Consider the following 26,826-nt stretch of genomic DNA (forward strand, 5'->3'; position numbering starts at 1 on the left):
TTTATTTTTTTTCTTTCCTTGGCAGATTTCAGATTACTAACATGTTTCAAACACTTCCAAAGGATTATAAATATGTACTGTTCTTTCCCCCACTAGAAAAACTTACACCACGACACATGCTGCAAAACGCATACCGTGTTTTCTCGCATAATCATCGCACATTTTATTCTAAAATCAAGTTTGAAAAGTAGGGGTGTGACGATTATGCGGAAAAAAAATGCTAGGTAAAGTTATTCATAAAAACAAAACCCGTTCATGGAAAGTACGTTTATATATATATATATATATATATATATATATATATATATATATAAAGTGGAGTATACAAGAACATGCCAAACAATTTATATTATTAATTCAATAAACAAAAACCTAACTTCAACTTTAAATAGAAAAACTAAATCTGTGACACGAACGCTAGCGACTTGAATCTGTGACGTTAACTAACGCGTAACTACAGTCGTAGTATACACTTACCACGAAAGAGTGTGGGCTATCAAATGTAGTTAACTCGGAACCTGATAGAGAGCGCGCGCTGCATGCATCGGCGAGATATCGATATTCGCCTATATGTACGCGCTCTATACGGGAAGCAACATAACCAAACATTAATGATTGCAACGAGCGCTGGCTAAGTTTTTGTAAGCGGTAAACCGCAGACGAATAAATGAAGGTTGTAACGTTTCAAAAGTCTTTAAAAGAAAATTTACACGTCAAACAACTTTGTATTTCCGTTAATTAAATAAGTAAGTGGTAATATCCGAATAAATATTAGATTTATACTTTAAAATACACAGTTTTATACGGAAAAGATACCTACCCAAGGCGCTCGGCATCTAATAGCGGGACCAAAAACATCATGCGACGTTTACACGAGAATTTTTTTCATCCCAATTTTGACTGCCTAAAATATGGGTGCGACGACTATGCAAGTGCAACGATTAAGCGATAAAAGAGGGTAGTTTGGGCCTTTTTCACTATGATACATGGAAACAGTTCAGAATATGCCAACCTAAACACACGTGTTCAAACTGTTTTTTAGTGTTCGGGAACATTATGATGTCACAAGCAACCTCACTGAATGCTAAATATTAGTGGTGCACCGATGCGGATACCGATGAATCGTAATCGGCGATTATCTTATCGATTACTTTGCAGATTATCTACGTCCCGGCATAATTACGGTAAGTAGGTTTTTACAGTGTAATATTTTGTTACACATTTTAGGACGAAATACGGTAATATTTGTATATATTACAAAATTCATCTAACTCCGTCATATCATGATTACAGATATTTCGTTAAGTTTAATAAATCTCATTGCCTCGAACAATAAAAAATATATTTTTCCTACACGTTTATTTACGTTTTGTCTTTTGTTCTGTCTTTTGTTTAGTGGCCTTGTACATTACCTATAGCCAGAGACGTAAAATAGATGGCACACAATCAAAATACCACAAGCAGATGCAGTGGATTCTATGACAATCAATCTTTTTGAGTCGTAGTAGCGGTTCAAAATCGTGGTCCCGATACCTTCTAGAGTTTATCACTGCGTTTTACAAACTCGTTATGGGCGTCTTTGGTAACATTATCCGTTGTTGTGTTATTTGTATGTGACGTGAAAAGTGAAAAAGTATTTATAATTTTATATATTCAGTCAACATAAATAAAATCACATGTGCTAGAATTGGTTTTGAGTCATTTTTATATAATTATAGTGATATGGCGAGTAGGGAGAAAAAAAGTGAAGTGTGGAAATATTTTTCTATAAACTCAAGTGAACAAAATAAAGCAACATGTTTACATTGTTAAACGGTAATTTCTCGATGCAACCTTATATGATGGTCGATAATAATGCTAGTTTTCCGCAACAAAAACTTACTCATTTTAAATTACAATTATTAGACTGTAGTTCAAGTTGTGTACAATATCAAATATAAATAGAAGTTAGGCCTAATTTAATTTACACTTGGCAATGACTTAATAGTGTATATTATATTTTTTTATACTGTTAATATTAGAGACCTGTGAGTACTCAAATTTCGAGTTCGAGTCGAGTTTTTAATTAGTGCTCGGACTCGGCACGGCCGTTCAAGACTCACGAGTCGAGTTCGAGTTTAATGATGTCTTTTCAGACTTTTTTGGTTGGGCCGAAGTATAAAAATATTTAAAATTACGTGTTAACTAACCTTGTTTGCGCATGTAAATAAAATAAACCCATTGTATCTTTCAGTTCAACGTATGATTTTAAATTCCCGCTCAAAACACCAATGTAAACAATATAAAAATATTTCACTTTAAAATTAAAAACGTATCCTACCTTTCAATACGACCATTCTTTTCCAGTTGTCAGGAAAATTTTACATAATAGTTACTGTGTGTGAGCAGGGGTTCTTTAATATAAATGTACATTATGATTAATTTTTATCACTTTCAAGAATCGTTAACAAGACAAAACGTAAACAAACACAGTATAACGCGCTATTCATCCTCCATGTATCACATTGTAGTGCACGAGACGATCTAAACAATCGATTGCTCTCTCGCCTCTCTTCAAGACAATTGTTTATAGCTGCGCCATCTTTTGGTAATTTATAGAGCACGTGTTAAAAGTTTCAATTACCACAGATACAAACGTTAAATAAAAATTATATTTTAACTTATATACAAAATAGAAAATCCAATATAATGTTAATTTATGCAGGTTAATTTTTGAACTGTTTGGTGTCACAACATGGCCGACACGCTTTAATTGTTTTGCCATGAAGGTCGGAATATTGCCTGGCACAGCCATGCTCGCGATGCGCGCTACTAGTGCGGAGCTATGGTTATCTATGGATGAGAGGTTTGTTTACGTTTGACGTGGCACGAGGCAAACAATATTGTTGATTGAATATTTTAATCAGGATGGATGGCCAAATAGATAAAAAGAAACGCAAGCAGTTTACTTTGAAGGAAAAAGTGGAAATTTTAAAAGAAGTTGCCAAAGGCAGGAAAAATGCAGATGTGGCACGGTCGTTTGGTTTGGTGCCCTCTACACTGTCAAAAATAATAAAAGATCGCGAAAAAATTATTAAACTGTATGAACATTCATCTTTATCTGCTATTCGCAAGAGACTTCGCCTAGAAGATGACGAGGGAATTCTATCCCAATAAATGTACATATCTGCAAAATAGTTTAAACCATTTGTCATTTTGTGTTCGACAGATATAAATTTTGTATATGTAGGCCTAGAATTTAGGCTACTGTATTAAGTTCAGTAATTTTTTTTAAATTCTTGTTGTACAAATATTTGCTTCCAAGCTAATGTAACATTTGATCCCCTACTACTTTATTTTCAAAAATTCGAAAGTACTACGTTTTAAAGGTAACTTTCAGAATAAAGTACTTTCATTACTAAGTAGGTATAAAAGTTGAGGTTTTATTGATGTACTTTATAACGAGATTCTACTGTATCCACACGCCGAGAAAACCTTGCTCCAGAGCACATTGAACAGCTGGTGTTTCGCCATGAAAGACTTTTACAAAAATGTTGATTATATTCATTCCTCTAGTAAAATGTTGCTGTCTTTTTTTTTTTTTATTGAGTTATGTTCAGGCTTAGGCATGTATATTAAAATATATACAGTATAACTATTCTTTAAAAAAAGTTGTTGATAGGCCCTATTTATTGTATGGCTACAAAAATTTCTTGGAACAGTGGAAATCCTTAATATGCCCTGCAGCTAGGTGACTGGTAAGAATGTTGACAAATACTTTTGCACTTATGCTATGGTTTTAAATAAAATTTTGCTCGGTGTCGGTGATTAAAACATTCCTTTATATTTTTTTTTGTTAAGTAAATTTTAATAATACTCTGCATTTTCAAAAGAAACAAAATTATTAAAGACCATGAAAATATTTGCATCAATGAGAATCCTCACACCCGAGATTTGTACAGGGCCTTGATATTTGCTGGTCTTTAAACATGACAGTTATATTTAAATAGTGGATATTTATGAATTTTACTACTCGACTCGAATTTAACTCGAACTCGAAACATTTCTTGAATACTCGCTCGAACTCGACTCGACCTAACAATCCTATACTCGCATGACTCTAGTTAATATAACTGTATTCTAATTTTTACATAAATTCACATGGGAATAAAAATATTTGTGTGCATTATTACACTTAAAAAAATTTGTTCATTATAATTGGTAACTGAATCGGTATCTGCCGATTATTGCTCTCATAATCGGTAAACGAATCGGTAATCAATCGGTAGTCATATCGGTGCACCACTACTAAATATCTTCATACACAAGCACTAAACTTCCGAAGAAATGCAGAATAATACAAACTAACAGCTCACGCCACCATTTCTGCCACGGAACTAAACATCATATGAATAAGTTTCCCTTTAAGTTGTTTAATGGAGAGAAAAAAGGGGAGAATTGTACAGTTGGTCAGCTTCATTTAGTTCAGTTAATATAGGTAGTTCACCTTTTGTTTATGACACAATACGTCAAGATAAGCTGCCGTATTGTAGCATAAACAAAATGTTACCGGAAAAAAAAAAGACTGAAATAAATCGTAACCTTGAAAAACTTAAGATACTTAGAATTCACGTACAACTGCAATGTAGATTATTTTCAGTACAAACTACAGGAAAACAATAAAAATTGGCAAGTATGTGCATGGTATCTTCTGAAGCCATGCACTTTTCTGACTCTGGCAAATTTGCAGCCTATGCTTAGCATTCATAGACAAATACACTGAACTGTACCTCACCAATGCTGCCATTTGCAATAAGCAAGCAGCATCTCTCTCAGACCACTAATAATGTGCAAACAAATAACTGTTACCTTATCCAGTCTTTTCTTTTCCAATTCATCATGGCTATCATCCTTCATTGTCACTTCTTCAAGGTCTTGCTCATTTACTTCTATCTCACTGACGCCTTCATCAGAAGATTCCTTGGTTTCCACTCCATCTTCCACTTCATCTTCATCATCAGACAAATCATCTTCACCTAAAAAACACAAACAAAATAGGTAAATATACTGGTCAAGATATACAATATTCTACCTATACTTGACAATTTTTTGTAGAAAAACAGAATCATAACAGGATTTTAGTAATGGGTTGGTCGAATCCTTGAATCTCTAGTATAAAAACACTTGATATTCGAGAAAAATTATTTCAAGAAAATTGATTAAATGTAAAAATTCAAAAATAAACACTGGCAAATCTAAGTTTAGTAGGCTTATTTATGTTAATCTTTGTACTTATTCTATTACTCTTTCCCTAGATACTGTACTTTCATTATTGAATTATGAATACAAAATTACAATGTGTATGTATGTGTATGTTTCTTTTCTCTTCCTTTTGCCACCATGAGAAACATAATAACAGGGTTCTGCTGTAATCAGGGGCTTAGCCAGGGGGGGGGGGGGTTTAGGGGCTCATAAACCCCCCCCCCCCCCCTTAGCACCAAATCTTTAATTAATTTCTTATTCATCACTCAAACAAATTTCATATTAAAATTAATAAAATTTTTACCATTACAATATTTAAATTTAAGTACCGAAATCTGCTAAAATAGCACTATTTTACACCTTAAAATCCAAATTTCCCCGGGGAGGACCCCCGGACCCCCCGCTTTAATACAGGGGGAGGGGGGGCGCATGCTTCTTAACACCCCCCATACACAAATCCTGGCTATGCCACTGGCTGTAATAGCCATATTTATTTAACATATCAACAATAAAGCGTAGTAGATAAACAAAGTAAGAATGTCACTATCAACATACTGGATTTTTCTGCAGCATCAGCAGCTTTAGGATCATGCAGTTCCCTTTCTTCTGGAGGCACATAGTGATCTTTTGTGTCGTCCACAAACGGTGACAAGTGCGGCGGCAAGGTAGCACCCAAGAAATACTTGTTCATTGGCAACAGTTGGCGGGCGTTCACAGAGTCAAACACCCACTGTGGTTGGATGTAAAACCTGTAATTTACAAACAGTACTCATTCAAGTATGTCTCACTTGAAAAAAAAACTGACAGTATCACACTACAAAATATCCAAGTACCAAAGTTTCCAATTCTTTTTTCTTGAAGCAAATTACAGTTATGCAATTTATTTTGCAGATTGCTTTAAGCACATTATTTTCATACTGTAACTGATGAGTTTAAAATAGTTACAAAGTTTTGAGTTATAAAACTGTATGTGGTTGTTTCATCTACCAGGGAAGATCTAAATACAACTCAATACTATATGCCTCAGCTTGAAAGTTTCCTAAACAAGCCATCTGTGAACCTGTGATGACGTGATTGGTGGCTTGTATAATTGTACTGCTTAGTACTCATTAGTTGTCCCTCGACAGGAGTTCTACCCCTGCCAGTAAATGAACACTGTCTGGCAGGAAGAAGATGGAAGAAGATCCCTAAGTATGTACTACATGCTTAAGGTGGTGCCTCCCATTTCAGGTCAAGATTTTATATTTATATTAATCACTGATCAACTTTTAGACTTTTTAAATTGTTTAACTTTCACGAAATGAAAAATATATACAGTGCATCATTTTTGCATAATTAGCTGCCAAAGTAACATTTTTATAACGACTGTATTGCAGAAATGAAACGTTTTAGGTTTAACTGCAATGCCACTGGCTACTTCAAGAAATGGTTTGAATTTCTTTCAGAAAATATTAATTGTTTTTACCTGGCATTTCACAATTCTCAAATTTGTTATGATTTTAAAATGCCAGGTAAAATTATTTAATATTTTATGAAAGAAATTCAAACCATTTCTTGAAGTAGCAAGTGGCATTGCAGTTAAACTTAAAAAAGTTTCAGTTCTGCAATAAATTAAATTCTCCTTATTTGTACAACCCTATATCATTAAAAATGTAACTTTGGCAGCTAATTATGCAAAAAGTATTCACTGTATATATTTTTCATTTCGTGAAATTTAACAGTTGAATAAGTCTAAAAGTTGATCAGTGATTAATATAAATATAAAATCATGACCTGAAAATGGAGGCACCCCTTTAAGAGAGTTATAGGTATTTGTCCTTATCTCTCAGGAACACAAAAATGTTGGATTTAAAAAATTTATTGGATTAAAAATCAAAATTATATTTCATTCGCAAATGTTCACTGAGTCTCTTGAGTAAAGAACAATTTTTTGTTCTTAAGTTATATTACATTCCATTTTCTGTCCATATTCCCAAAGAACATATTATTTATAACCATTGATATAATTTTCATCTTGAGGTCAACTGTAATGAAAAGTTTTTATACTCACAAAAATTCTGTAATTTTTTGTTTTGTTTTAATTTTTGTGAAATAAAAACAATATTTGCACAAAAATAATACATATTTAATAAAATTATTGAGGTAATGACCATGTACCAAATTCCTGGCTAATCCTGACAGTGAAACACTCTACATACGAGGAGAATTTGGGGGGGGGGGGAAGAGAGGGAGAAGATTTTTCATTATTAAACCTCTTGTACCGGGAAGAAAGGGATGGGGGAGTTTGTCTGTGTGTGTCCATGACTTCTCACAGATGGTGCAGTGTGCCTATTTCATAATTAGTTTCTTTCAAGGTGTTCAAATACTAACAACCCAGATGTTTATGTGTGTGTGTGTGTGTGTGAGAGAGACTGTATATGGCGCCCTATACGAGGACCTGCACATGAATTTTCAGCGTGGATGTGAAGACCTGTGGCGATCCGAGGACCTTACACAGGTCCTCGGATTAAAATTCCTCGGATTCGCGTTCTATGATCAACCTGGTGTGTGAAAACGAGATTGGAAGGATTTTCGCCGGGTCCTCGGATAAAACGTGAAGGATCAACCATGTAGTTCGCGTGTGTATCCACCACGTTGTGCTACTGTCGCCCGTCTTTACACACGCTGTGTATCGTTTGGCGTTGCTCATCTTATATAAGGACCCTTACACAGCTATACACACACTTTCAAAAACACACACTTAGGTAGTGAGCGCGATATCCGAGGACGCAGTCACGACACACTTGTGCTTAGCAGCCGACTCTGAGGACGTGATATTTTTTTTACACACTATATCTCAAAAGCAGAATACGAGGACTTCGCTAGATGCAGGTTACATTGTATTTATGAAAAACTTTAATCATTTAAGCGGTGGTATTTTCTCTGCTTTATTAATGCAGCTTTTCATTAGGCTCCATATGTAATTATCCCGCTTACTTAATTTAGATATTTTCTCATCTCACAAGCTCGTGCGTCTAAAAGCTGCTTCGTTACAATTATGCTATTCAATTAATTCTAGATTAAAAGCTATTGTTCGTTATCGGTGCCTCAAGCACCACCTACCCAAGTGTTTATTATAAATGATCAAATCTTTAATGTACTGCTAAAAGAGTCAAGTTTGTGTGTAATTTTTTCTTATTTGTACTATTATTAATTTATATTTAATAAAAATTTTCACACTATTCTTAATTAAAACTTATTAAAATTTATTTGTATTTTTTTATTATAATTTATATCTATTAGTTTGGTTTTTTATACAAAGCATGTTTTTTAGTTTTTTTAACTATTAATTATTTTCTACTATTTAGTTTAGTTTATTTATAAAAGCGTACTTTTAGTTTTTTTGAACTATTATTTTTATTAGAACAAAATTAATAGGTAACGCAATCACAATTCATTACAACAGCAAACAAGGCTCTTTACTCAAAAAATTGTAAATTTAAATTCCTGCTTATTTTGTTGAATTGAAAATTCTCTTTGGTATTCGGGAATTTTTTAATATTAGGGTAATCTACTAAAGATAATGGTTGGAAATTAATTTTAACATAAATTCCTGCCTTATCGACTATAGATGAAAATTATATAAATTGACAAAAATCTTATTTTGCAAATTGAATAATGCAATAATCTTATTAAATTAGTGTATTGTCATCGGTCCTCGATAAATATACAAAGTTTGAATGAAATCTGACCGTTTAAAGTGGGTCAAAATCGCACCCAAAGGAGTCGGTTACAAACATACAGGTGAAGCTAATATAAGGCGTGGTTGAGGTTCTCTCTGGGAATAACTGCCTGAATCCTAGAATTTCTTACCAATGGCGGCTCCGGGAAGACCTCTCGGGCAGGGCTCTCACACAGGAGGATGCAGTTGATAATCACGACATTGCCCTTGGGATATTCACCAAATATATGGTCTCAAATACTGAAATGTAGTATTTTCGTACAAATTTTGATTGAAAGAAGAGTTTAGCACATTTACGAAAGTACTTAAGTTAACATTCATATTCCCTACAAAGAAATAAGAAGTAAAATTTGGGCTCGGAAGAGGCTATCGCCCCCTGCGTCCTTCCTCTGGAGCTGCGCTTGTTTATTACTTCCCGACCAGGCGGCCTCAGCGGTAGACACTTTTCCTGCGAACACATGTGCTTCTCGCGATATCCGATACCCCGACGCGCTGATAAGACGACCGAACAGCCGTCAGACTGCCTTCACAGCATCGCTAGCCCCACTCCTCGGTTGCAGTCGCCGGCTGAAGAATACGCCGCAAGAGGAAGACACTTCCCGGCAGAATAAATGTGCGGAAATGCATTAAGTCGTAGAAGAATTTTGGGAGATTTTCAGCGGTGACCTATGTATTTTTTTTACACCATTTTAATCAACGATTAATACTCTATCGTTGTGTGTGTCTACTTTTTTGTATGCATTACACACGATACATAAAACAGCTGCGTAAAACCACACATTCGGAAATAGTTTTACCTATGTTACGAATTTTAAAAATCATTAAAATTATAGATCAAACCATTCATCCTTTCCCTATATACACACAAAAAAAAACATGACAGTTATATCTGTAATGGGAAGCAGCAAATTCTTCCAAACAAAAGGCCCTACAATCACGTCTTGAAGACTGTCTGTATAGGACTCTTAATGGTCGGCCATGACGGCCATGGATGACAAACCACAGACAAAACCTTTTCTTTTAAGATGAAGGTGGAAAGTTAATCTCGGTGGTGAAATTAAAAATTTGGATTTTCTGAAGATATTGATTATTCAATTAATTTTAAAAAAATTACAAAATGTCAGTTTATATTATTTTTGAAGCAACGACTGAACTCGGTTTACAAGACGTCGGATAATTAGTAGATGTCTCAAACTGAGAAACTAGGAAATTAAAACATGAAACTGCACGCAGTACACATACCTACGGCGAAAAACTTTACGAAGTGGGGTACGAGGCTTGGGCCTCCCTCACCCACCTCAAAAGAGGTGCATGCGCAAGCCCCCCCAACTCCGCCGATCACGATTAAATTATGTCAGTGGTTTGTGCTCAGTTTGTGCCGCAAATTAAAGTGCTTTTGCTAGTCTGGTTTGATGAGCTATCAATATAGAATATTTCAGCGATTTTTGCTCAGTTTGTGCCCCAAATTTCGCAGTTAGTCCCTGTCTGGAAGACTTGTAATCATACGTTGATTGCAGATATTCTAGTGTATGAAAATGGGTTAAAAGGATTATAAGAATAAATCATTTGTTTATGATAGCTAAAAAAATATGATATTAACTCTATTGGAAATGTCTATACATACTGTCACAATTGTAAAGTTAACACTGACCCAGCTTAGGAGTTACGAAATTATGTGAAAGAAGACAAAAGTTTGTATACATATGAGTAAGTATGTAATCGTTTACAAAAGTATTTTAAAATATATGCCATCAAGGCGCGTTGATGGTAACCCTTTATTGGCTATTGGTAAACTTAAATATTCAGCAGAGTATCACAGCAGTATAGTGGAATTAGGTCTAGACCCATTTCATGTATATTACTGGACACCAGCACACCTTGTTGTATACCAAGAATACTGCAAAATTAAGTCGAACCCATCAATTATGATAGATTGAACAGGAGGATTAGTTAGTAAACTTCAGCGCCCGTTTGGAAATGTTTCAGGTGTAGTGTACCTGTATTCTTTTGCAGTTAATGACTCTACACCTGGTTTGCAGTATACAGTTGTAAACATACTTTCAGAAAGTCATCACAATTTGAGAGTTCAACATTTCCTACAAACTTGGCTACGAAGTGGTGCTCCGACTCCAAAAGAAACTATCACTGATCACTCACTAGCCTTTCTGTCTGGACTAGTAAAAAGCTTCACTCAATTCGGTTTTCTTGCAAAAACTTGGAAAACTGTTTTAACAGCATTTTTTTTTGTTCTGGCTCTTATGAAATTCCTGACTTTTTGTACGTTGTGATGTAGCGCACACATGAAAATTAATAGCTTATGTACCTCCCCTCACGGCAAGCCAAAAAGGGTTAGACATTTATTTCTACATACGATGTTTAGCCCTGATGGTTCAAAGCGAGAACATTAATGATATTAAAATTTTACTGGAGAATATTTTTACAGTAGCACTTAGCGAAACAGACGAAACAAGTGCAATCACAGGCGAAAAGATGCACAGTGAAAAAGCAAACGATGGTTTTAAATATATTTTTCTAACAGGACCTAACCCAGCATTACAAGCAACAATAGAAATGATTTTATTTGACGAAAGTGTTTCAAATACACAAGGAATTACCACTTATTTCACCAAATGGCCACTTAAAATTGCGGCAGAAGTTCACGATAAGGTTAATGATGAAGGTGACCAAGACAATTTATATTTATTACCAGAAATTGTAACAGTCATTATAAAAATGTTAAACTTAATGGTGAGTAGTATGTAAATGGTACTCCTGAAACCGGCGCTGGAGTGTGGTGCCGGTGCCGGGGCAATAACAGATTGCTCTGACGTCACGCCGTACATATTGGATGTCCGCGACCTTGACCTTGATCCCGGCGGCCATATTGGACCCACCATATTTGATCCGCCATTTTTAAATTGAGCGCCCCACTCATTATGATGAAATTTTCGTCTGTCGCCATATTGATTTTTTTTGTTCTACTGGAGGCCGCCATCTTAGATGTCCGTGACCTTGACCCTTGACCTAGACCCCGGCGGCCATATTGGACCCGCCATATTTGATCCACCATTTTTAAATCGAGTGCACCACTCATTATGATGAAATTTACGTCTCTGTTGCTATATTGACTTTTTTATGTTCCAATAGAGGCTGCCGTCTTGGATACCGTCAAATTAGTTTCTGTTCTTGTTCCTAGATAGCACCAGCGTTGGTCTTGATTTTATTCTGTTCCACTGGAGGCCGCCATCTTGGATACCATCGACTTTGTTTCTGCTGTTTGTTGCTAGAGAGCGCCAGCGTCGCTCTGTCTCATCACATAAGGTCGATGTTCTATTACCTACCATAGCTATTATGGTCCTTATCGACGTATTAAATTTAATTTTTTTAATGCAAAATACATTGGAAGCACTGTGATTCGAACAATCGCAGCTCTGATCTCTAGGTTGGAAAACATACACCTTTAACTGCACGGCCATCGAGACATTTACCAGACAGAATTAAATAAGGTATATATAAACATAACATGCATATTGGGATTTATAATTTTTTTTAAATTTTAAATAATAATAGCACTACCTGTTCGACACAAAACCAACATCTTGTATTAAGACGTAACTGTTGCAATTATCGTTTCGTTCGTCATCTTGAAAATCCGTAGTTTTTATGCTAAAAAATCTGAAAAAATAAAAAAAAAATTAATCCACCGAATTAAATAATAAAAATTCTTAAAACACCTTTGCACTTTTTGCTACGGCAACATCTTGAAAATCTGTTATTTCAATGCTATATTTTCGGGAACAATTCCAAAATTCATCTAACAATTAACTTATTAGAATTCTGATTGATTTGATCAATTTCCGTCCTTGGTTTGAAACCAATAAGAGCAAAAATAAACAGATCCTTCCTCCACAGAAGCCACCTACAGACTGACCTACCACCACCAATATCAAGGTATATATCGTCAGCTGGTATTATGTCATGTGCGCCATCAGGACTTCATCCGTTGGAGACCGCCATCTTGTTTTCTAGAGTGTGCTGGTGACATTTTAGTATAATTTTATGTTCACCATACCTTTAACCTTGACTGTCGGCATTGACATTGACCTTGAAATTTGACCTTGACCTTTGACCTTGACGACCATCATGGATCCGACATTTTATGTTCAGTACATGATACCAGGAGCTACAGCCTGCTAGTGGTCATTGCCACCATCTTGTTATCGTCTGCTGGAGGACACCATCATGTGTGTGTACTCGTCTTACTATTATTACCATCATGATAGTTTTATTCTAACCTGCTAGAGTGCAGTAATCATTTATTATTACTGAGGTGCCCGCCATCTTGTCCTTTAGTATGTATAAAAAATTTCACGATGGTCTAATTGCCTGTAATTAGCTAACTACGAAGAAGGTCATGAGGTCCAGAAATGACTAGCCTATACGTCTGATATTGTCATGACTCGGTCTCATGGTCCGGAGACACTTGGCCTGTATGTGTGGCTTTGTACATGAACGATTTATATGTTATTCAGATTATCGAAAAGTTAAACTTTCATGTAAGGCATAGCGGCACTGTATTTAATTCGTTGGTCAGATATATTGTCTTGAATTGTTTTTCTTTGAGTGAATGATTATTAAATTCCACGAAAGGTAATGGATAACAAAATATTAAATATATTTAATATTTAGTTACATCTGTCACTGGTCAAGAATCGAACCGAGGACAGGAATCGATCGATTCATTGTGTAAATTAATAAGTGTTTTATTTAATGAATTTTGTATTTTTTACGTATTTCTAGCTAAATAATTACACGATTCCAAGATGGTGCCCAAATTTCCAGATGGCGGGCACCTCAGTAATAATAAATGATTACTGCACTCTAGCAGGTTAGAATAAAACTATCATGATGGTAATGATAGTAAGACGAGTACACACACATGATAGTGTCCTCCAGCAGACGATAACAAGATGGTGGCAATGACCACTAGCAGGCTGTAGCTCCTGGTAGCATGTACTGAACATAAAATGTTATATCCATGATGGTCGTCAAGGTCAAAGATCAAGGTCAAATTTCAAGGTCAATGCCGACAGTCAAGGTTAAAGGTATGGTGAACATAAAATTATACTAAAATGTCACCAGCACACTCTAGAAAACAAGATGGCGGTCTCCAGCGGATGAAGTCCTGATGGCGCACATGACATAATACCAGCTGACGATATATACCTTGATATTGGTGGTGGTAGGTCAGTCTGCAGGTGGCTTCTGTGGAGGAAGGATCTGTTTATTTTTGCTCTTATTGGTTTCAAACCAAGGACGGAAATCAATCAAATCAATCAGAATTCTAATAAGTTAATTGTTAGATGAATTATGGAATTGTTCCCGAAAATATAGCATTGAAATAACAGATTTTCAAGATGTTGCCGTAACAAAAAGTGCAAAGGTGTTTTTAAGAATTTTTAATATTTAAGTTGGTTGGAATTAATTTTTTTTTTATTTTTTCAGATTTTTTAGCATAAAAATTACGGATTTTCAAGATGACGAACAAAACGATAATTGCAACAGTTACGTCTTAATACAAGATGTTGGTTTTGTGTCGAACAGGTAGTGCTATTATTATTTAAAATTTAAAAAAAATTATAAATCCCAATATGCATGTTATGTTTATATATACCTTATTTAATTCTGTCTGGTAAATGTCTCGATGGCCGTGCAGTTAAAGGTGTATGTTTTCCAATCTAGAGATCAGAGCTGCGATTGTTCGAATCACAGTGCTTCCAATGTATTTTACATTAAAAAAATTAAATTTAATACGTCGATAAGGACCATAATAGCTAAGGTAGGTAATAGAACATCGACCTTATGTGATGAGACAGAGCGACGCTGGCGCTCTCTAGCAACAAACAGCAGAAACAAAGTCGATGGTATCCAAGATGGCGGCCTCCAGTGGAACAGAAAAAAATCAAGACCAACGCTGGCGCTATCTAGGAACAAGAACAGAAACTAATTCAACGGTATCCAAGATGGCGGCCTCCATTGGAACATAAAAAAATAAATATAGCGACAAGAGACAAAAATTTCATAATGAGTGGGGCGCTCGATTTAAAAATGGCGGATCAAATATGGCGGGTCCAATATGGCCGCCGGGATCAAGGTCAAGGTCACGGACATCCAATATGGCCGGCGTGACGTCAGAGCAATCTGTTATTGCCCCGGCACCGGCACCACACTCCAGCGCCGGTTTCAGGAGTACCATTTACATACTACTCACCATTAAGTTTAACATTTTTATAATGACTATTACAATTTTTGGTAAGAAATATAAATTGTCATGGTCACCTTCATCATTAACCTTATCGTGAACTTCTGCCGCAATTTTAAGTGGCCATTTGGTGAAATAAGTGGTAATTCCTTGTGTATTTGAAACACTTTCGTCAAATAAAATCATTTCTATTGTTGCTTGTAATGCTGGGTTAGGTCCTGTTAGAAAAATATATTTAAAACCATCGTTTGCTTTTTCCCTGTGCATCTTTTCGCCTGTGATTGCACTCGTTTCGTCTGTTTCGCTAAGTGCTACTGTAAAAATATTCTCCAGTAAAATTTTAATATCATTAATGTTCTCGCTTTGAACCATCAGGGCTAAACATTGTATGTAGGAATAAATGTCTAACCCTTTTTGGCTTGCCGTGAAGGGGAGGTACATTAGATAATTAATTTTCATGTGTACGCTACATCACAACGTACAAAACAGTCAGGAATTTCATAAGAGCCAGAACAAAAAAAAATGCTGTTAAAACAGTTTTCCAAGTATTTTGCAAGAAGAACCGAATTGAGTGAAGCTTTTTACTAGTCCAGACAGAAGGGCTAGTGAGTGATCAGTGATAGTTTCTTTTAGAGTCGGAGCACCACTTCGTAGCCAAGTTTGTAGGAAATGTTGAACTCTCAAATTGTGATGACTTTCTGAAAGCATGTTTACAACTGTATACTGCAAACCAGGTGTAGAGTCATTAACTGCAAAAGAATACAGGTACACTACACCTGAAACATTTCCAAACGGGTGCTGAAGTTTACTAACTAAACCTCCTGTTCAATCTATCATAATTGATGGGTTCGACTTAATTTTGCAGTATTCTTGGTATACAACAAGGTGTGCTGGTGTCCAGTAATATACATGAAATGGGTCTAGACCTAATTCCACTATACTGCTGTGATACTCTGCTGAATATTTAAGTTTACCAATAGCCAATAAAGGGTTACCATCAACGCGCCTTGATGGCATATATTTTAAAATACTTTTGTAAACGATTACATACTTACTCATATGTATACAAACTTTTGTCTTCTTTCACATAATTTCGTAACTCCTAAGCTGGGTCAGTGTAAACATTAAAATTGTGACAGTATGTATAGACATTTCCAATAGAGTTAATATCATATTTTTTTAGCTATCAGAAACAAATGATTTATTCTTATAATCCTTTTAACCCATTTTCATACACTAGAATATCTGCAATCAACGTATGATTACAAGTCTTCCAGACAGGGACTAACTGCGAAATTTGGGGCACTAACTGAGCAAAAATCGCTGAAAAAATTCTATATTGATAGCTCATCAAACCAGACTAGCAAAAGCACTTTAATTTGCGGCACAAACTAGCACAAACTGAGCACAAACCACTGACAAAATTTAATCGAGATCGGTTTTTGAAAGGGAGGGGGGGGGGGGGGGGGCTGGCGACATGCTAGCCCACCACTTTAATTAATTAATAGCTCATTAACCAGACGAGCTCAAACTCTAATATTTGCGGCACAAACTATCACAAACTGAGCACAAACCACTGACAAAATTTAATCGTGATCGGCGGAGGTGGGGGGGCTGGCAACATGCACCTACTCAAACGGCCTACGGACACGGGCGGAAAAACAAAATTAGAAAAAAAGAAATTTAAGTGAACCGAAAGAAATAAAATTACTTGCGATTAAAAAAGCGTTATAAGACCCGGGTGCTGCCTGTGTCCGGTAAATTTAGTCACTCGCCAAATTTTTACATTTTATATCGCTATTTGGTCCGCAGCCCCGCACCCAACCAGCCTCACTGCCGGCACAGTGACCTCGGCCCACGCAGCCCAGTACCGCCACACTTACCCACGACACTTGCTTCCCCTGGAATCGAAGAAGGGAAGCTTCGCATATCGCTTATCAGACCATGATAGGGATGTCTTTGTGTAAACGAGAACCCGACAAACTAAATACTCCTCCACACACACAGCTATCGCATTAAATGTTGTAAAATTGTACTTCGTCTTGCTCGGAGACATATACAAGCAAAAAGATAACGGGAATGGGGTGAGTTCAGTGAAAAGGAGGGCTGGTAGGGGGAGCGACTTGAGTGAGGGTCATATAAACACGTCCCTAGAGCTGGTGATATCGTTTGCAACCAAGCTGCAAAGAAATGTGTCCTCGTTTAAGACTGTTACAATTGAAGACGTCCTTATATTCATTGTAATGCGCGCAGTGTGTGATATTAAGTCCTCGCAAACGCCTTAAACACACAAGGATACTAACACACATGTGTAAGGGTCCTCGTTTAGACTGTTACAATTGAAGACGTCCTTATATTCACTGTAATGCGCGCAGTGTGTGATATTAAGTCCTCGCAAACGCCTTAAACACACAAGGTTACTAATACACATGTGTAAGGGTCCTCGTTTAGACTGTTACAATTGGAGACGTCCTTATATTCACTGTAATGCGCGCAGTGTGTGATATTAAGTCCTCGCAAACGCCTTAAACACACAAGGTTACTAACACACATGTGTAAGGGTCCTCGTTTAGACTGTTACAATTGGAGACGTCCTTATATTCACTGTAATGCGCACAGTGTGTGATATTAGATCCTCACGAACTCTAAAATACACAAGGCTTACTAACACAAAATGAAAAAATAAATAGGGTACCAACACATTTATTGTTCGCGACACTAAAATGTGTTTGGAAGTAATCTGCCTCTATTCATTCATAAAGCATGTATTTCGTGTTTTGATTATTATAACAACGTACATTAAAATAGTCTTAGCCAAAGGCGTAGCCAGGATTTTAGTTTGAAGGGGGTGTGGGGGGGAATTAAACATTTGGCTATTCACCCGTCCTCCTTATAAAGCGGGTGGTCCAGGGGTCCTCCCCCGGAAAATTTTTGATTTTTAGGTTAAAAATGGGTCTATTTTAGCAGTTTTAATGATATAACATTGAATATTGTACTGCTATAAATATTATTAATTTTTTAATGCTAAAATAACAAAAGCAACTCGAGCAAAAAATTTTCCACACATTTGGGGGGGGGGGGGGAATAGATCCCTATAACCCCCCCTCCTTCCCTACGCCCCTGGTCCTAGCTAATGAATTTAAAAATCCATCATACTTTTACATATCTGGCAATTTTCGCAGGAAATATTTCTTTGTCACACATATTTCCGTGCTTTGGACGTTTGCCACAAAAGACAAAGCTGCGAGACTGTTTCCCCGCTTAGCAAAGAAATTATTTTCAATCTTGTGCAAGCGATAATACACAAGAGTTTCCCGATTTCCATTATACGACTTTAGATATCATTTATAAAATACAAAGTATCACATTATAGATGTTTTAATTTACCAATCTAGGATTAGGCCTAAGCAACTTCTGGAAATATTTATATTATATTAATTGAAGAAACAAGTCAAAAGTGTGCAATTTATTTTCTTTCTTTAAAGGCAAAAGAACATGAATTTGCATAATTTATTAAAATACTTTTAATTCACATGTGATTACCTCGTACTAAAAACAAGGATTATAAAACTTTATTTTAGCAAAAACATAGCATTTATTCGGTAATGATAATCTGCATTTTTGCTGAAATCGCAATTTAAAAAATTTAAAAAGTGCATATTATTGACAAGTGAAACGATTAAACCAACAGTGAGTGATACCATTCGAAGCCACACTGCAGTAGGTCCTCGCATTGAAAGGTCCTCTCGTTCACTTGTTAAGACGATTGTCCTCGCAAACACTGTCTCAGGTCAGTTGCTTGCGAGTCCTCTGATTCACCTAAAGGGAGTAGGTCCTCGCATGGGGCCCTAAACACGTATAGGTGTGTGTGTGTGTGTGTATATATATAAATATAAATTGTGATTATATCCCCCCCCCCCCCCCCTGCTTAGGGAAGGGCCCTGGCTTAATTATGTTGGATAGTGCGGTCACAGTGGATATCTTCAATAAACACTAACACAGTTCGATCACCTGTTCTGGTCTGCAGTTATTATACTCTTCTCGATACGTTAATGACAGAGAAGGGGGAATTACTTAAAAGTAGTGAGGGGTGTATATTGCACAGTGTGTAACTGTCTTGTTTTTCTCTCTACCAATGAACAAGCTATCTTTTGTGAGTTAGTAACCCATGCCTGTCAAGAGATGTTAGTATTTTACAGGTCTTTTTAAATTGAAATCACTAACACAAGCAAATATCAGATCACAGAAAATTTTTTTTACTTGCATGTTCAAAATTAAGGTTTACTCTAATAACTTGCATAATGCATACACGGTAGACACTTCATAATTTAATGTGATAGTGTATTTCTTTTAAAAATCTGATTTTAACATCAGTTTATTAGGGGGTCTGCTCCACTGCCCATAGCTGGATGTGTCAGTGAATCATGTCTTACCGGGGATGTGCAACCTTCTGGATGCTGGGCCTGTCCACAATCTGATGTGTGATAGTGTCATCGTTTTCGTCAAAAGTAGCCCCGACAAAATGCAACTTGTCCCAAGAAACTTCACCTCCGAAACAACGTATGATGAATACCAGAGGTTCTCGTGGAACTTCACGATTCACAAAAAACTTCAAACCCTCGAACAAGGTCTTCAAGTTCTTCACTCTTTCCAACTCCAGCTTGGTTTTCTCCAGCTTTTCTGGGTCATCGGTACTCTGCAAAAATCATTAGTAAATAAAATCTAAAAGATTAACATCTTACCGCAAATAACAAGCAACCAAAAGAAAAAAGAAAACCCCAGTTTAATGTATTATTCAATTAGCACATATTATAGAGGCTTGCAAAATGTCTAGACATGAACCTATGTACCAATATAATAACATATACACACTGGCACAGTGTGTTAGCCCAAACGATAGTTATGTGCACTTCTCCTAAATTGAAGAAAATTGCAAAATAGGCAAATAAGGAATTGCAATACAATGCAATAAATAAGTGGTGCAAGTCAAAAATTTTGCAGCTTTGATTAGTTACAATATTTTACTTTAGAAATGTTAAATTATTATTTGCTATAGCAAACTCAAAACATGCTAAATTCTTGGCATACACCACTATGTTAAATAATAGTAAGTTTTATAACAAATAAAATGAGAGGATATGTGGTCACTTTAGAGACAAATGCCCAGGAATAAGGAACAGATGACTACTGCCGCTGTCCAAATTTTAAGTTAAAAAAATAAAACCTTTTCTTATTTCCAATTAATTTAAGTGGACATCAACAATATATATTTAAATGTGTGACCATTAACTTAAATGAAATGTCAAACTACGTATTAGTTTCTAACCAGTTTGTAATCTGTTCTTGTTCCCTTACATTTCTTTGTAACTTTTGTTACATTTAGACATCCTGTTTAATGTCCTAACTATGCAAGTAACTTATGTTCATTTTCTGTACAGTACTTCCCCCCCCCCAAAAAAAAAAAACACATAAGGCCTACATACACAGAGGGAGAGAGAGATAAACACTGTACGTATATGGAAATCCAGACAGCATTTCTACAAGAATTATTACAACACAGAGAAACGAGTGAACACTTACATCTGGAAACTCATCTAATTCAACTTCTTCCGCTTGTGCTGCTCTTTGTTCGTGAATGAGAGGCACAGTCAATGCTGCAATACGTTCTGATACATACGTGTTTTGGTCCACAAGCGACCTTTCACATTCTGAGAACAAAACCAAATGAGTTTAACAGTATGGCCAGGACTACATATATGAAACTGTCCACTCCTTTTCGACAAACCTTTTTCAGAATTGAATTAGTTATATATTTTTGAAGAATTTTTATGAAAACTGAAATTAGGTAGTCTTTTAGCCAACCCAAACTGAGTTGTAATATTACCTAGTTTCTAGTAGAGCTGGGCCGATCACCTATTTTGCCGATCATGCCGATGCCGATCATCTGCTGCCGATCTTGCCGATCTTCTGAGCCGATTAGAGCCTTTCAAGTACCTCTGATTACACGTTGCTTTTGACGGATCACTATAAACGGTGAAATATTCCCAGACAAAACTACTTTTCATTGACATGATTACTTAAAAATCACGACATAATAAATTTCACAGACTAGCGATTATACAGGTAAGCCCGGAAGGTCTTGTCAAGCATCTCAGACACCAGCGTGCAGCTGGGTTAAGGCCAAGGTCATGTGACGTAACATCTCCCGAGGCTTACAGCGCCTTGGCAGCAGATGGATAAAAATAGTACTCCCCATTATTCGTGTTCATTGGGACCCGCCGATGCCCGGATAATTGAAATTCTGTAAAAATAAATAAATAAATAAACCCGGATAATCGGTTAACGGTAAGGGCCGCCTTCGAATTGTTGTCTCGGCTTAAAAAATTACGGCATTGCCTAGCCATTAGTTCACGGTCATTTACAACAGCCGAAGAGAGAAAGATAAGATCGTGCTGACCTTGTACACATAAATTTTGGGTAGCTCCCCACCCCCCTCCTCCCCTTCGACCAGCCGAATGCCAGCCAGACACGTCACTCGCCAGGCGCCTGCCGTGCGTTGGCGGGCGGAAAGTAACTCAGCAGCACGTCAAACAACATTCAAACAAACGGGAGACGGGAAGCAGAAGTCAGGACATCCCCCTCAAGTTTAAAGAGTGACAAATGTGACAGCTGAAAAGGGGGGGGGGGGGGGGGGGGGGCGACACAAAGGGTCGGTACAAACAGCGTTGCAGAGTTTAGCGGCCCACGCGATGGCTTGCAGTGTTTGCCGGCCGCCGGCCAGCGTGACGTTAATTTTAAGCGCTGACAATTTTAGCTTCTTTTTTTTCTGCACTTTTAAATCGTCCCGGATTATCCGATTCCCGTATTAGCGCGTCACAGGTTCTACTGTGGGAAACAAAACTCTTCATCAACCAGGTTTTTATACAAAAAAAAAGTTAAGCTCTATTTCCCGCTAAACAGTATAAGAATATTAATTTCGCTAAACAAAACTTTCAATAGGCCATATTTAGCGAGAAAAAACTAAATAGATGAATTCCCGAAGAGTAGTTGTTTACTAACCACGAGACTACTAGCGCCATTAATCCTACAAATTCCGTCGCGCGACGCGCGTCACTCTAATCTCTGGCGTCATATAACCAACCTAAACAACAGTCGCCACTCGCCATTCCGGTAATATTAACCGTAAATGGTAAACAAATACATAGTTTTCGGTTCGTAAATGATAAATAACTTTACAAATAGTATAATGGAAAGTTATTTTACCGAAAGTACCGTAAATATACGTGGAAATTGATACTTAGGTATGTAACTGTTCAATGTTTATAAAACTTACGGTATTTGTTTACTTTATTGGTATATTTTTTTTTTGTGTGTGGTTAGTTTTAAATTATTAAATCCTATCATTTCTCGATGAGTAATCAAATTTTCTTCCCGAAAAGTACTGTAAACAAACATGGAAAGTTGTTAGGTATAGGTAATTATTCAATGTTATAAGTTTGCATTAGGAGACCAACGATCGGCTCAAATAATCGGCTACGTTTTGCCGATCATTATGATCGGCAAAATTAACAAAATCGGCCGATTATTACGATCGGGGATCGGCATCGGCCCAGCTCTAGTTTCTAGTTTACCTGTTAAGTACTAAATGCATACTCAACTTTGATGGCACACAGCTTTCCTTTGTACAATTTGTTTTGTATCACTTCATATTTTCTTCACTGTTATGTATTTAGTTTGTCACAAGTAACTTAAAAAACTAGTTTTTGATTCCAAAGAATTGAGATAGTGAATGGAAAATATCAACCTAACACCAAACAGTGCATATGACTGTTTTGAGGATAAATCCAATTTTTTAATACATAGTTAATTATGGGTACAATAAATGATCAAAAATTAAAAGCAGGAATCAATTCAAAAAATTTTCAGCTTTCTAGAGCATTTTCACTTGGTTAAAAAAAAAGGCACAAATATTTTCAAAAATTTTAAATAGTAATAATCAACCAAGTACTTATATTATTTTATTTATATTATTTATGACATTAAGGAAAGTAAAATTAGTGAACTGTACATATTGTATCTACAAATGACCATTAATCATAATAATAGATTAATAGAGATAAAAGTTCTTTAATAAAATTTGTACAGCTCTCAACATTATGAAACACATAACTAAGAGCATACCTGCATATCCTTTAAACATTGGTGGGTATATGAGGTTCAACGAATGGTAAAGACGGAAATTCACGAAACCCAGCACTATGGTGTAGAACTCAACAAAAGTGGACATCACTTTGAAGTCAACTTCCTCTCTGGCCTGGGGCTAGGACACAACAAGAAAGAATTTGTTAGCACAGCCAGTTGTAAATTTGGCTGAATATGTAACAGGTCTCAATACAGTTTGGTGGCCATGTTGGTCAGATCATTCCCCTCCCACCACATATGGGTTAGATCCCAAAAAGGCTGAATGAAAACTGTGTTTTTTGCAAGTGGAAAATATGCCAGAAGCTGCCGTGAGCTATAGTGTCTCACTCTCAGTTTGCAGTACAGAGCAAACAGTGGCCACTGTTTCTGGCTTGTTAACATTAAACATCTAATGAATACCGTAATTTAATATTTTTTTTTTTCAATTATACTATTTGTTGATTTTTCTTAGCCCATAAAATATTGTCAATTCACAGTATTACTCCATTTCAATGCTGAACACCAATTTATTGTTATTTTACAAGATAAACTATTTGAAGCAGTCACTATTAATAACAAGGCATACCATTAAATTTTGTGCTATGCTCAAATAGCCATAAATATTGATATTAAATTATATAAAATAATTTGTTGACCAAAATGGTTAAAAACAAGATGGCATATTTCAGTAAAGTCTTATTAGAAATAAAAATGGAATATTATCAGTTAATCTTGATGAAATACAGCACGAAAATATATATCCAAATTTATCATACCAAGTTTTCCTTTAGAAAATATAAAAATTTTCTGATATATTAAAAAAAAATCATTACATTTCAAACTGTTTATCTGGCAAGAGCACACTGAAACCAGGACAGCTCTAATGGCAGAAACTGTGGTTATAAAAGGAAACTGAGGATGAAACATATAGGTAGGGATGGTGATTTTTCGTTTTCGCGAAATAGATGCGAAAATATGCTAAATTATATTTTTTCCGCTATAAAATGCGAAATCTAGACTATTCCGAGATAAATGCGAAATCAAGGTAAAAAAGTAGATTTGTCTTCACTCTACACAATTTATTTACAGATTGTATTTCGTTTCAGTTCAGTATCAAAAGAAACCATCATTTTATGGCGTATTCAGCACAAGTATCTTATTGTCACGTCATTCACAACACTATTGTTCGTAAATATTGAATGAAAAATGGCCATCCGTGCCTCGCGATTGTAAACAAAGCAAAGAACAACTAGCTGGAAGAGTGTTTGTCATCTTGCAGAGTACAAGTTTTTAGGCCACCATATTGCGACATCTCTGCTTCGCCGCGCCCATTCTCTGTCTGTGTTTCACGTGAAAGCCGCGTTCTTGTGTAGTCTGTGGAAGGTGGTGTGTTTACAAATGCGTGCATACTCGTGAATGTGTTGTATACTGTTATTTCTCGTGGTAAAAATGGGACAAAACATAATTTCCATTCGCGATCGCATAAATGAATACAAAAATGAACAGTTCTACGAAAGTGACACGAATATTTTGATATGCAATTTATGTAATCGCCGTCTGGAGTGGAAAAAAAAGAAGTACTTGAAAAGCACATTAAATCTGAGGGACGTCAGGCTGCAAAAAAAAGATTCACCGAGAAATCGGATGAAGAAAAAAAGTTGGTAAAACGGCAAGCAACGGTTTCTGGCATGATCCAAAACCAAAGGAAAGCGAAAATTGAAAAAACGAGTTTCAATAACATTATTTGTGCACTCTACATCAACTATGGCCATGAACACAGCTAAAAAAATATTTATTGTAATTTTAAGTATTCAATTTATTGCACCCGTAAGTGCTAAAAAGTTGTTTGGAAACCTGCCAAGATAGGCTATCTTTGTAGTTGTGTTAGATCTTTATTTATGTGGTTGTTAATAATTAATATGTATATTATTTAATGCTTTTTAAAAATATACTTTTCTTCAGTAATGTAAATAGAGCATGGTGGCCACTCACAGTCACCAAAAATATTCCCTGATTTTTCCCTGATTTCCCTGATTAAAAATTCAAAATTTCCCTGATATTTACAATTACAAAAAAAAACATACTTTTGATGAAAAAATATATTATAGAAAGAGATTACTCATATTTTAGCACCCTGCTGTATTTTCTTCATTAAATACACACGGAAGTTTGTTAAATAACAAATACATTTTAAACATGTCACTTTACATTATAGCGTCCCGTTCAATGACATGCAGTCTGTGTTTTATTTTATTTAATGGGGTATTTCAGTGGCGAGTGCTCAAACATTTTTTCACACAACTTTTGATAACTGTTCTTTAATTCATTTTTGAAGTGTAACATTTCTAGTTGTGAAACAACTAATGGATAAATCTTCACTGCATTACAATCAGTACTCCCATCTGTAGCTAAAGCAAATGGTCCACTTAATAAAGATTCAACAGTTTCAATTTAGTTTCACCAGCCATATACTCCACTAAGGCAGATGTTTTTGCTCTCGCACAGCTGTATTTCTGTGCAATTGTTGAGTCCGGAAACATAGCTCTATACAAATTACCCGAATGATCGGCTACTGCTAACGGTAAATTGTGTTCTACCAAAAAACTTGTAAACAATAACTCTGCGTTTGTTACTTTCGTTTCTTCAGATGTAGCGAAAAACGACGATATATATTTATTGCTCGTCACGGCTTTAAAATGTTCTGCATGTTTCTTTGATTCAATATGCCATCCTCAGTCATCCCTTCCACCATGCGCAATCGAAAAGTCACACGTGCATACATTACAAAAAGCGTGGCGTTCCAAAACATTTGAAGATGACAAGCATGGCCATTCTTTTATATAGTTTGGTCGAAAGTTCTGAAGAGTAACGTTCTTTTTTTTTTTTTTTTTGACCCAGATACACATTGTTCTGTCACACGCTTCATTTCTACAACCGGCACTGAAGAACACAACACTATCGAACAACATAAAAAGGTTTCACGTCTGTACACACGACAAAAACAATTTGATGAAAAAAATGGCTTTCAAGAAAGTAAATAACACAAGACAGGTTAGCCAAAGTACCGTACAAAAATTATCGTGATGTAAGTAGCTAACAGACGAAAAGTCCGAGAATATGTACTAGTTGTATCGTACAACGGACGTAATACCGTACCATTTCTATTACAAAACACAACAATTAATCTACTTATTTCGACAGTACATGCGCACATTTATCAGTTCCGTTATCTGCGCAACCACGTGATGTATTCGAACTGCGTTCACGAAACAAAAACACCAGAAACGGAATTTTTTTCCGTTACCCAGCAGCACAAAGCCTCGTTTCCGTAATAAACCAGCGATGTTCCGTAATATTGTGTTAAATCCGTAATAATTACGGAAAATCCGTAATGGTTGGCAGGGAAATATACATGACACAA

At 36.0% G+C, this 26,826-nt stretch overlaps 1 protein-coding gene across 1 annotated transcript in view; it reads right to left on the reverse strand.

Moving 5' to 3' along the window:
* Nucleotides 1–26,826, reverse strand: part of LOC134532933 (pescadillo homolog) — a 34,858-nt gene that overhangs the window by 3,599 nt on the left and 4,433 nt on the right. Inside the window, exons 4-8 of the mRNA XM_063370003.1 lie at nucleotides 23,406–23,544; nucleotides 20,805–20,932; nucleotides 19,658–19,920; nucleotides 5,797–5,990; nucleotides 4,849–5,015 (exon numbers count right to left, since the gene is read on the reverse strand). Of these exons, the coding sequence (XP_063226073.1) occupies nucleotides 4,849–5,015; nucleotides 5,797–5,990; nucleotides 19,658–19,920; nucleotides 20,805–20,932; nucleotides 23,406–23,544 (891 nt within the window). The remainder of the gene's footprint in view (nucleotides 1–4,848; nucleotides 5,016–5,796; nucleotides 5,991–19,657; nucleotides 19,921–20,804; nucleotides 20,933–23,405; nucleotides 23,545–26,826) is intronic.

This window comes from Bacillus rossius, chromosome 6 (assembly GCF_032445375.1).
Source record: "Bacillus rossius redtenbacheri isolate Brsri chromosome 6, Brsri_v3, whole genome shotgun sequence".
Lineage (NCBI taxonomy): Eukaryota > Metazoa > Arthropoda > Insecta > Phasmatodea > Bacillidae > Bacillus > Bacillus rossius.